The 13,123-nt window shown below is 35.8% G+C and overlaps 1 protein-coding gene across 1 annotated transcript; it reads left to right on the forward strand.

The window, feature by feature from the left end:
• Positions 1–11,069: 11,069 nt before the first annotated feature.
• On the forward strand, positions 11,070–11,999 carry LOC311289857 (putative inhibitor of apoptosis; the record flags this gene model as incomplete). The annotated part of the gene is made up of 1 exon (XM_084408102.1): positions 11,070–11,999. The coding sequence occupies one exon, from the start codon at positions 11,070–11,072 to the stop codon at positions 11,997–11,999; it is 930 nt and encodes a 309-aa protein (XP_084264228.1).
• Positions 12,000–13,123: the final 1,124 nt, after the last annotated feature.

Below are 13,123 nucleotides of genomic sequence, written 5' to 3' on the forward strand. Positions count from 1 at the left end.
TCCACATTGCTCTTATTTAGACTAAGTTGTATCATTTGCAAAATCACTGACACGGCATAAGTAAAGTTGGTCTTGAGCGAATATTTAATTTTACTCGTCTTAATTCAAAGTATAAGATCATATCATTTTTACTTGCATCTCCCGAACTATCCTTAATCAGTGTGGAATCACACAGGGTGAAACCCTTTTCTGAGAATATCGGTTATCTACTCAAAATATATGTAGAAGTGTAAATCTGGTGTTTAAAATCTGTCTGGTGGCCGCATGAATAGACTTTGGGGAGAGCTGATGATACTTTTTTTTTTTGTGTGTGTTTTTTTTTTTTTTTATGACATATTTATAGAACATTAACAAAAAAGGCGTTCGTAGTTTCAAATTTTACAAACAAACCAGAGCGTACATACAGATATTACATCACAATATACATATTCTCATCAGCAAGTAAATTGAAGCCAAGATGAAAATAAAATAAAATAAAAATAATACAATAAAAATAAATGAACATATAATTATATAAGGTAGGGGAGTAGGACAATATTCAATTTATAAAATCAAAGTCTTCCAATAAGGAGTACAAATACACTGCTTTAGGACTTTTCATCCTTCTCACAGTCTCTAAATATACTTTAAATTCCTCCTTAAAAACCACTAATTTTGGAGGGATTTTGAAAAATTTACATTTGTGTATATAAAATTTCAACAAAAGCAACACATTATTAATTACATAAGATACCTTTTTATCCTTTATTAATAAACCAAATTTAATAAATTCCCACGACAGTATCAACCTTACAGGTATTCTTTGTTGCATCCATCTCAATGCATCATTCCAAAATTTGTTTACCAAAATGCACTGAAAAAACAAGTGTTCAACCGTTTCTATCTCTACCTTACATATTTGACATAAATTTGAATCCCCAACATTAAATCTCATTCTTAAAAATTCTTTTGTTGGATATATATGGTTCAGAATTTTAAAGTGCACCTCTTTACATTTAGGATTAACAGGAAATGAAAGAAAATTGGTCCTAATTTTACACACTTCTTTCTTCTCATAATGACGAAGAATATCATTTCTTAATAACGGTCCTGGGAAACATTGATGTACTAAACAGTCTCTTAAGAATTTGTTTGAACATTTTCTGTCAACAAATCTTACATTTTCTATAATAAGTTCTTGTAGTTTAGGTAATATCCTTGAATATTTCAGATGTTCACTTACTAATTTAAGCATCTGTAATGGAATATTCTTGATAATTTTTTCATACATTTTAGAGGAGCAGCTTATATTATATTTACCACAAAAAGCAACATAGCTCAGTATGTTTCCCACATTGTCCATCACATGTGTTAGTGACCATATGCCTTTCTGCCACCACTCATCAATAAACAAAGATTTTCTGTTCACAGTTATACATCTGTTGTTCCAGATTGACATATTATGAGGGCTAAAGTTATGCTTGAAAATCAATTTCCAGTATAATAATACTTGTTGATGGAAAGCAGAAAGTTTTACAGGGAGTTTGGAAAGTTCAAAGTCACATTGCAGCAGAAAACTTATGCCACCACATTTGTTGAATATGATAGTAGGAATCTCAAACCAGAAAGAGGACTTATCATTAATGAAAGACTGCAACCATCTAAGTTTAATGACCCCATTCATAATATCAAAGTCAATCATTTTAAGACCACCTTCTTCATAATCTTTAATCATATCACATTTACGTATATAATGACTTTTCATTTTCCATATAAAATCAAAGTTTAATTTGTTAACTGCCTTTATCCTTTTTGCAGAAACTGCCAAAGAGAAACATGGATAGATGAATCTAGAAAGATTCTCTACTTTTGTCAATAAAATTCTTCCAAAAATTGTTATGTCTCTCTGCAGCCAAGTATTCATTATTAATTTACAATTATCCAAGGTTTTATCAAAATTTAAATGTTCCAAATTATCCATCCTCTTAGATAACCAGATACCTAAATATTTGACTTCATCTTTCACTGGGATATTGTATAATGTTACATTAGGATGATCGTGAATGGCCAATAACTCACATTTTGACATATTTAGCTTTAAACCTGAAGCTTCTGAAAAAAACTTAATTAACTGAAGTGCTAGGGGTATTTGCTGTTCATTTCTTAAAAAAAGAGTAGTGTCATCAGCAAATTGACTGATAATAAAATTATTACCTTCAAAATCAATGCCAGAAATGGTTCCCATTTTGAGTAAAATAGACAACATTTCTGCTACCATAATAAATAATAAAGGAGAACATCCACAACCTTGCCTGATGCCTCTTCTAACCTCGAATCTTGGACATGTACCCTGAGTAAGAGCTACAGAACTGTTTATGTCTTTATAAAGCATTCCAACAATACTAATAAATTTAGGACCAAAACCAAAGTGTTTAAGAGTTTGAAAAATAAAAGAATGCTCCACCATGTCAAAGGCCTTATAGAAATCTAGAAATAAAATTAAACCATCCTCTTCAATTAAATGACCATATTCAATCAAATCAAAAACTAACCTGATATTATTATGAATTGACCTATCCTTTAAGAATCCTGATTGGGTCACACTAATAATTTGTGATATTCCTGTTTTTAATCTGGAAGCCAGTGCTTTAGTAAACAGTTTGTAATCAGTATTTAGTAGTGTTATGGGGCGTAAATTGTCTAATATCCTTTTATCTTTTCCTGGCTTTGGTAACAAAATGATAAGGCCTTGTTTCATAGTTGGCAATAATTCAATATTATTTATACACTCTTGTAAGGCTTCAAATAAAAGATATTTTAGGTCATCCCAAAAAAAATTATAAAAATCTGTGGTTAACCCATCAGGACCTGGTGATTTACCAGGTTTACTCTGTTTAATCGCAGCATCAAGCTCTTGTATGGTTATGTCTGAATCGCATAGTTCTACAAATACACTATCAATAGACGGTATATTATTTTTTATCATCTGAAAAAAAGAATTAGAATTAACAGAGGAAAAGGAAGAGGAATACAAATTGGAGTAAAATTTAAACACCTCATTTACTATTAAGTTATGATTTGAATGTTCTACTTGGTCCACAATTAAACTACTGATCGAATTTTTCTCTTGTCGCCTTTTCTCCAAATTAAAGAAGTACGAGCTATTTTTTTCCCCCTCTTCCAGCCACTTAGCTCTGGATCTCACATATGCCCCTTTTGCCTTTTTAATATAGAATTCATCTAGAATGGAATGAAGCTTAATAAGTTTTTCTTTATCTTCATCTGACATGTTAGGTTGACAACAGCATTTATTAATATCTTGTATTAACTGGAATTCTTTTTTACGTTTCTTTTTCATCAGATTTTTGCTAAAGGTCATTGAATATTCTCTTAATTTATGTTTTAAATATTCCCATTTAATACCACTTGGCATCTTTTTTACTTTAAATTCAGCAATTATTTTTTTAATATATGTACAAAAATCAGTATGATTCAACAAGTCTGCATTAAATTTCCAATAGCCTCTAGTATTACAAGATTTATTTCTTTGTTCTAAGATTAAGTTGATCACACAATGATCTGTTAAGGGGGCACCTGAAATATTACATTTAGTCACATTACTTGAAAGAGAATCAGATCCGAGCCAATAATCAATTCTCGACTTTGAAGTGGCATTCGATTTGAACCACGAAAAGTGTCTGGCAGTGGGGTTTAAGTTTCTCCAAATATCAATTAATACATTGAATGAACAGAAATTTTGAATAATACTGTTAGCATGAGAAATATCAAATTTAGACGGTTGTCTATCCATGTATTCATCTGGTGACATGTTAAAATCGCCACCGATTAAAATATAATCTGTAGGGTAACTAGTTTTTAGGTCACTTATGACATTTGTTATTGTCTCCAACAGACCTTTATTCTGGGTTTGAACATTATACCCATACACATTAACTAAAATGAAAAATATTTCGTCTAAGTGTAGGACCACTGCAAGCCAATGGCCATTAACATCAGCCTTGTGTGTAATAATCTTCCCTGGGCATTTATTCATGCATATAGCGACCCCTGCAGACCGATTTGAACCATGACTAAATAACATATCATCCCCCCACTGCTTTTTCCAAAAGGTAACATCTGCCAACTCTGAATGTGTTTCTTGTAGAAAAAAACAATGTGATTTTTGACTTTTGCAAAATAAAAAAATTGCCTTTCTCTTAACTGAGTCCTTTAAACCCCTACAATTTAAAGAAGAAAATGAGATATCAGATTTTAACACGAACATGAACAATTAAACAGATAAAACTTAAAATTTAATACAAAAACTAAAAATGTAAATCCAAATAAAGATGTAGATTACGTGAAGAGTTTTTGGGATAGAAAAAAAACATAGTCCCATTCCTTTATCACCCCACCTCACCTCATATCAAAGAGAAGCAGTCAATACCCTTTTTAAGAGATACGTTTACCCTCGATATATCCAAATGGACCTCTAAACCCAGCCGCCTTGCCTTCCTTTCTGGCTTGTTCGATTCTTGGCCATAATTCACGTCTCAATAGTCTATCTTCTTTCGTCAGGTCTTCGGCAAAACGGATGCCAGCTTCTTTGCACACCGATGACGACTTGGTTCTCTTCCATACTTCGTCCCGCACCAATCTGCGGGTAAAAAGAATGATCACCTCTCTCGAACGACCGGTCTCCTTTCTTCCCACCCGATGCACGACATCCACAGCCTCCTCCATAGTAGAAGCAAACTCAGGCGTTATCTTGCCCAGAAGTTGAATCACATCCTCTCTTATGCGCTCGTTTGAGTTCTCCTTGAGACCTTTTATGCGAAGACACCATCTTCTCTTGTATCTTTCCTCTTCCAGCACACGAATTTTCAGATCATTATTGACTTCAGATAGATTTTCAATTTGTTTCTCCATCATTTTAATTTTGTCTTTGCATTCTCGTAACTCCTGCGCATTTATTTGGACGGACTTAGCAACACTTGCAATCATCGCACTGTGCTGCTTCATTTGCGTGCTTAATTCTTCGTGCTGTAAATCTACTTTAGTTCCAAGGGCTTTAATCGCATCCAGAATAGCCGAATTGGGCACCTCGTTTTCCTCACTCTCTGTTGGTTTTTTAGACTTTTTCCCTTTTTGGGGTTTACTCGGTGTTGGTGGATCAGAATCAGCTCCTCTCTCCCTTTTGCTCGAACCTATAGCTATTTCCATTTCGTAACAATGATCTTCCATATCGGCACCACAACTTAGGGTATGTGTATTAGCAGGTGGAGGTGGAAAAAACTTATCAAACTAAACTAACTTGGGAAATTTTGTGAGAGCACGAAACAGCTTGACTACTCAGTCCGCCATCTTGCCGGAACCCCAGAGCTGATGATACTATCTATAGCAGGAAGCATGCCCTTTGACCTCCTCGATTGTGGAGGCTTTTTTGTTTGTTTGTTTGTTTTTTGTTAAAGACCCAACTACAAGTTAGTTCTCCCAAAAGAATTTCTCCCATCTAGTGGTTCTCCCATCTACTCGCTTTTTCAAATGCGTGTTGCAACTGCGGTAGCCGTAATGTGTCAAGAAGCTATGACAACATGGCTTCCAATAGCACATCATTGAGTTTAACGATACATGTTCTACTGTTATGGCAGCTATATAATGATTTACACAACCAAGCAATGAAAAAAGCTTGTAATTTAGACCATACCTTTGACTTACCTGTCGAGAAGAAATCAGGCAACTTCCCTTTCAAAGTCTTTCTCCTTCATTAGCTCTTTCCACATGGGGAAAAGCTATCCCGATATTTATTTACATACCGATAAATTAAGATTTAGCTTTTAGGCGATGAGGATTCCTTCTCCTGCATAACTATGATCCAGCATTATAATGTACTGTGTAGCCTTTTCAAATTTGTCTGGGGCAGTATCAACGTCTCTCATATGGTCTAGCGGTTAGGATTCCTGGTTTTCATCCAGGTGGCCTGGGTTTCGACTCCCGGTATGGGAAGACAATTTTTTTTTTTTTTTTTTTTTTTACATTGTCAACAAAATTCAAGTTATTCAATAATCATTTTTAGTAATTCATAGTTTTAGAGGCCTACACGAACTGCAGAAACAAGCAGAAGATATGTAAAAACTCATAAATGCTGTTTCAGTACTGAATCATTTTCACAAATACAATTATATAGAATTCAGAAAATTTCACTATGGAATATTTACTTTATCATTTAGTACATCATCATTTAAACTTTTCATCTCATAATTATGACGCATAGTCATAATTTTAATTTAAACTTTTTGTCATAATTATTACTTAATTCAGAATTACAATTTTTGTCAATTACGCCTTTTTAACGTAACACTATTTTGATGGTCCTTTTGAATGTGCTGTTGACTATAGTAGTGTTGATGATGAAACGTGTTGAGTTAGGCTAGCGCTTTTTGTCCCTCTCTGTTATTATAGTGTTTCAAGATGGCGGAACGACACGGAAGCCTCCTTGGACTTACCCGCCCCATGTAAATAAAGATAAGTAATGTTTCGCTTACGAGGATAAGTCAGATCATTGGCAGAGGTCATTTTACACCCATGAGGACATATTTTATGAATACAGACAATGATTTTAGCTATTAAAATACCATTTTTTTCAACGAGCGAATCTACACATGAGAGGCCTTCAGAAGTCATAACTTCAGGGGTCAACAGCTTAGGCCCGTTGGTTTAGGTATTTGTAAAAATCAAATACTGTATTACACTTTTCAAAGTTACAATAAAAAGACCTGTTGTGTTCTGACACAAGGCCATTAACTTGTTTTTATAAATGTATTTTGCTTATTTCTACAAATATCGGCCTGAAAAATGAAAATCAGGAAATAAGAAAAACAGTGTTTTAAAATACAACAAAACCATGATAATGTTTAGATGTGGATGATTAAGTTTTAGGCGTAGTGCAACCAGATTTCTCTAACATTGCGAGGTATCACGACACACAACGTTGTAAATAAACATTTTCAAAATGTAATTTAACCATATTTTATTAATATTATGTTAATTAAAAGTTTTTGTTATTAACAAATACCTTTTAACATCCGGCACAAAATTAAAGAGATCTCAGATCACAATCTACAGTTAGATATTCTCCTACTTAGTATCTTTGGGTGTATTTTGTCACACCGTAGTGATGCAAAGTTCTACACTCTATGGACTAACTTATCAGACACTCACCACACTGATGTTAACATCACCATAAATTGTCTTTTCTACCATGATTGGAGCAACTATTGTCCCACCATTCTTTTGGTCAATTGTGAAGGTAAGCTGATTAGGGATCTGAATTAATAGCCGTCCGAATGATGTAGAATTATTATTATTATTAGTATTATTATGCTGTCGTTGTAGATGGTTGTTAGGCTGTTGGTTTGTCATGTTTTCAGAATGTGTTTGAATGCTCAGCGTCTGAACGTCACCATCTGTTAAAAAAAAAAATTAACAATTAAATACACAACCAAAACCATGTAAACATTATAGTAAAGCTTATTGAAGATTGAGAAACATATTGATTACTAACAAAGTAAATTATACAACTTTTCCTACGTTTGATATTCTTTTTTCTGATTTTTTTCACTATGGACTTGATCCTTTTTAATGCTGTTTTCTCTCCATATTTATTCTGTAGTTCCTCTACTGTGTCTTCCAACCTCCCTGTTGTTCCTCTCCAGCTGTGTTAACCAAAGACAAACAGTTAGAAGAATAAAATGTATGTACAATAGCAAAAATAAAGTTAACATAAAATAAACACATTCATACACAAGTTCAAAGTCAATGAACAAGCTGATGCTGCAGTGTTAGAGCACATGATGGACGGTGAACAGACGCACAGCAGGTTAAACCAGAGCTAAAACAATAGTCTATGTTAGGACAAAAGTATCTGATAATAGCTGATAACGGTCATAAAGTGCTAGATAAGGTGCAAGTAGCTAAACTAAACATTTCATATTTGACAAATGTTTTGAGAAATGTTAAACAACTACAAAAATAATCAACTTGTTTCTAATTTCTTTTTTTTTCTAAATTGTGATTTAATGTGAGAGGAGAAGAAACACATAACATGTGTGCATGAATGAATGTGTACAATTTAATAAACGTATTTACCTAACACCCATAAAGTAAATTAAGGCTAAGTTCCTTTTTGTGGACAAAGTGAACTTTGGAGTGCTTACGGGGTCAAAAATAAGTGCCATTTGGAACTCTTTTATCAAAAAAATATATGTTGATAATGATTAGTTATGCCAAATGATAGTTTGGCATGCATGGGATTGGTTGTCCATAGTGAGAGAGAAATACTTTTATTATAGAAATGGCTATTTTTTATTCTATTCTTTAATCCACAAATAAAATAGGTTTTTATACCTGCTCAAGTACAAGTTTCTTCTGTATTAAACAGCGAATCTTCTCAGTCAGATCGTCGCAAGATCTCAGGAATCCTCTCACACTGCTCGTGTTCACGCGTTCCATCGCTGCACTTGTGTGTATGACTCGAACGATTCAAACTTCCATAAAGCGCACCAAAACAGCAGCGCGGAGATGTGACGTCATGTGTCGAGCGGGCGCTCGTAAAAAGCACATCTTTGCATTTCTTCTGAAACAACAATTTTTAACATCACTAGCGCAACACTTATCGTATTCCCGGGTGTGATTGTAATGTTTTGTATGGCGTTTTCTTTACACTCTCCCCGGATATCTGTTTCCTGCAGTTAGCTGTAATGTTAGTGAACTCTAGGTCTTCTCTTTGTTCATATACGACAGTATTCACATGAATTGGCTTGATTTGATAAAATTATGTTTTAAACCATCATCTTCACTTGAGACATTTACATTATACCGTCCTAGTTTTTAAATAGCGCTAAAATGTACATTTTAACCCTTTATGCGGATATGCCGCACAAGGTTCTCTGTTCTCTGGTTCTGTGTTTTTAAAAATAAAGACAAGGATACCTCTTTCTATAAGCGACCCTTAAAATCTGTGCATACAACAAAACACGTGTAGGTGTACGATGATTTATCAGAAAATTACTTTTGTTTGAAGAAATACTTAAATCAGCTGGTGCTTGATAACTATTGAAGTTATGATGCGATATTTATCACGCTTTCATTTTAACTCAATACTCTATGAACTTTAATATCTTGTTGGTCAAATTAACTTAAAGCCTGCGCAAAATGTTTGTTGCGAACAATTCACCTATGCTGAGGCGAGAGGCGGACCCCAGTCGTTGTCATGATAAATATTTCAGGACATCGCACGATCTAGCTCTACTAGCCACAGACTGCTGTGCTACTGCAACAAAAGTTGAAAGTCCTGTTTGCCTGAACCTGACGCAAACTTCCGACCCAAAAACACAAGGCTTGGATAATTGTGCCGCAAGGACTCAGGAGATTCAAGGAACAGTCGGGACTATTCTGCATGAATTAAAAGACAAACCATTCATCGCCGCTAAGCTAGAAGAAATCAGCGCGAGACTTCTGGACAAACCCTGCGAGGAAATAGTGCACGACGTCGTTGATCTCTGGGAAGGTCTCTCGATCGTGAATGGAGAGTGACCAAGACCCCACCAGTATGGGTGCTGCCTGTAGCCTAAAGAGCTGTATGGAATTCATGTTTAAAGACCATTACAGACACCAGATGACCGAACTGATGAATAAGATTATTGCGGATGCATCCCACCCTGATACACCGTGTTATGAAACTGTGCGTGAGGCAAATCTCAAGAAAAATATGATACATAAGAGGACTGGCTAATTCATGGGACGATTTGACGGACAAATGCGCTTATGGTACCGATCCGCCTGATGTAATGATAAAACAGGTTCTAGATATGATGTGTGAATCACAATCCCTACTAGGGATCACCGATGTGCTGTGTACTTGTACGTATGTGGCGGATGTCTGTACCGAGCTGGTAAAGAATTCAAAAGAATATGACTCCGATGATGAGGATGATGCTGTTCAAATTGTCGAAGTGATTAAAAACGTTGAAAAAATTATCGAAATGTATGTCGATTACATCCTAGATCGTAACATGATGGCCTGCCGTGACTTTCTTTTCTGGTTAGATTACCGTTGACTTCATTTTACTTAGACTATGCATGTAACATTGTTATATCCAATTGTATTATATTTTATGGTATAACCATTTTGTACTAACATCATTATATTCAATTTTACTTAGATTTTGTTGTACTAACATTATTATTATTATATCCATGTATATTGTATTATAATCATTTTTACTATCTTCTATTATATCCATTTTTACTTGTGTTATATTAACATCATTTATCCATGTTTACTTATATCATGTATCGTGTAACTTTTTTAATAAAAGATTGATTCAAACCACATGTACGCGTTATTCTTTTGCATCGGTTGAAACGGCAGCATGTCGGAGCTCATGAAAAAGGCTTATTATACACCCTCCAACCCCGGCTCTTTAGGGGGTAAAAAATGATTAAAGGACGCCGTCTTAAAAGAAAGTGGGGTCCGTTTAAGCGATAAAAAGGTTTCAGAATGGCTGGCTGGTGAGGATGCTTACACATTACACAAAACAGCCCCTATAAAATACAAACGAAATAGAGTGGTTGTGTACGGGGTCGATACGCAGTTCCAGGCCGATCTAGTTGACATGATCGCCTACACCTAGGATAACGACGGTAATAAATATCTACTGACGTGCATAGACGTATTTAGCAAGTACGCGTGGACTCGCGTACTCGCGTCACCTGGTCCCGAGGTCGCTAGAGCGTTCGAGTCTATACTCGAAGAGGGTCGTGTGCCACAGAAATTGCAGACGGATCAAGGGAAAGAATTTTTTAACAAACAATTTCAAGATGTAATGAAAAAGTACGACATTAATCATTTCGCTACCGCTACCGATTTGAAAGCCAGCGTCGTGGAACGATTTAATAGAACGTTAAAGAGTCGTATGTGGAGATTTTTAACGGCTACAAATTCCCGACGATACATAGATGTTTTACAAGACATTATGCAGGGGTACAACACCAGCCATCACCGAAGTATCAGAATGAGACCCGGTTACATGGATATGTCTCACCAGCGCCCTCCGGCTTGTCACAATCTTGGCATGTGTCGGGAACAGGAACGCCTTGACACCTTTAAGAAATGGACTCCTGCTGCATTATCTCCGGCCGAGCTTGCCAAAGCTGGTTTCTACTACCTTGGCCAGGGCGACAGAGTGGCTTGCTTCAGTTGTGGAGGCCAGCTTAGCAACTGGGAACCGGGAGATCGTGCAGTATCAGAACACCAGAGGCATTACCCCAACTGCCGTTTCGTTCGAGGTGACTGTGCAGATAATGTACCTTTATCTAGCCCTTTCAATGTATCGGCAATGCAACGGTGTGAAGAAAGGTTGCTCACATTTGTCTACTGGCCCTCAAGAATAACTGTTCGACCAGACCAATTGGCTAAGGCTGGTTTTTACTATGTTGGTCGTAATGTTGACGTGAAGTGCTTTTGTTGCGATGGTGTACTCGGATGTTGGGAGTCTGGTGATGATCCATGGGTAGAACATGCCAAGTGGTTTCCAAGATGTGAATACCTCTTGCAAGAAAAGGGCCAAGAGTTTGTTCATCAGATTCAAGCAAGATTGCCAAGACTATTTGAGCAGCTATTGACTAATGGAGACAGCGACTCAAGAGAATTTGTGAGAGAACAAGAGAACAATCCTGTGGTGAAGTCTGCTTTAGAGATGGAATTTGAGTGTGGCTCGACGCCCCAGACAAATGAAGCAGCATTCCTGAGTCAAGATCTTTCAGACTTGCCTATGGCGGAACAGTTAAAAAGACTTCAAGAGGAGCGCACATGCAAAGTTTGCATGGATAAGGAAGTGAACATTGTCTTCATCCCCTGTGGTCACCTAGTTGTGTGCAAAGAATGTGCACCTTCTCTGCGCAAGTGCCCCATATGTAGAGGATTGGTCAAAGGCGCTGTCCGTACTTTCCTATCCTAAAGTTTTCCTATCATTTGCATTTAACTTAATAAATAATAAAAACAAAGGAGAAGTTTATTATTTTCACTCAGTCCAGTAACAAAATTTGTTTAAACATTACACGTTTAAAACATATGGCTAAATTGTTCACCATAAGTTCTGTTACACACATTTAGAAAGTAGCTAGGATGCGCAGGCTTTAAGTTAATTTGACCAACAAGATATTAAAGTTCATAGAGTATTGAGTTAAAATGAAAGCGTGATAAATATCGCATCATAACTTCAATAGTTATCAAGCACCAGCTGATTTAAGTATTTCTTCAAACAAAAGTAATTTTCTGATAAATCATCGTACACCTACACGTGTTTTGTTGTATGCACAGATTTTAAGGGTCGCTTATAGAAAGAGGTATCCTTGTCTTTATTTTTAAAAACACAGAACCAGAGAACAGAGAACCTTGTGCGGCATATCCGCATAAAGGGTTAAAATGTACATTTTAGCGCTATTTAAAAACTAGGACGGTATAATGTAAATGTCTCAAGTGAAGATGATGGTTTAAAACATAATTTTATCAAATCAAGCCAATTCATGTGAATACTGTCGTATATGAACAAAGAGAAGACCTAGAGTTCACTAACATTACAGCTAACTGCAGGAAACAGATATCCGGGGAGAGTGTAAAGAAAACGCCATACAAAACATTACAATCACACCCGGGAATACGATAAGTGTTGCGCTAGTGATGTTAAAAATTGTTGTTTCAGAAGAAATGCAAAGATGTGCTTTTTACGAGCGCCCGCTCGACACATGACGTCACATCTCCGCGCTGCTGTTTTGGTGCGCTTTATGGAAGTTTGAATCGTTCGAGTCATACACACAAGTGCAGCGATGGAACGCGTGAACACGAGCAGTGTGAGAGGATTCCTGAGATCTTGCGACGATCTGACTGAGAAGATTCGCTGTTTAATACAGAAGAAACTTGTACTTGAGCAGGTATAAAAACCTATTTTATTTGTGGATTAAAGAATAGAATAAAAAATAGCCATTTCTATAATAAAAGTATTTCTCTCTCACTATGGACAACCAATCCCATGCATGCCAAACTATCATTTGGCATAACTAATCATTATCAACATATATTTTT

This window comes from Rutilus rutilus (assembly GCF_951802725.1).
Source record: "Rutilus rutilus genome assembly, chromosome: 4".
Taxonomy (NCBI): domain Eukaryota; kingdom Metazoa; phylum Chordata; class Actinopteri; order Cypriniformes; family Leuciscidae; genus Rutilus; species Rutilus rutilus.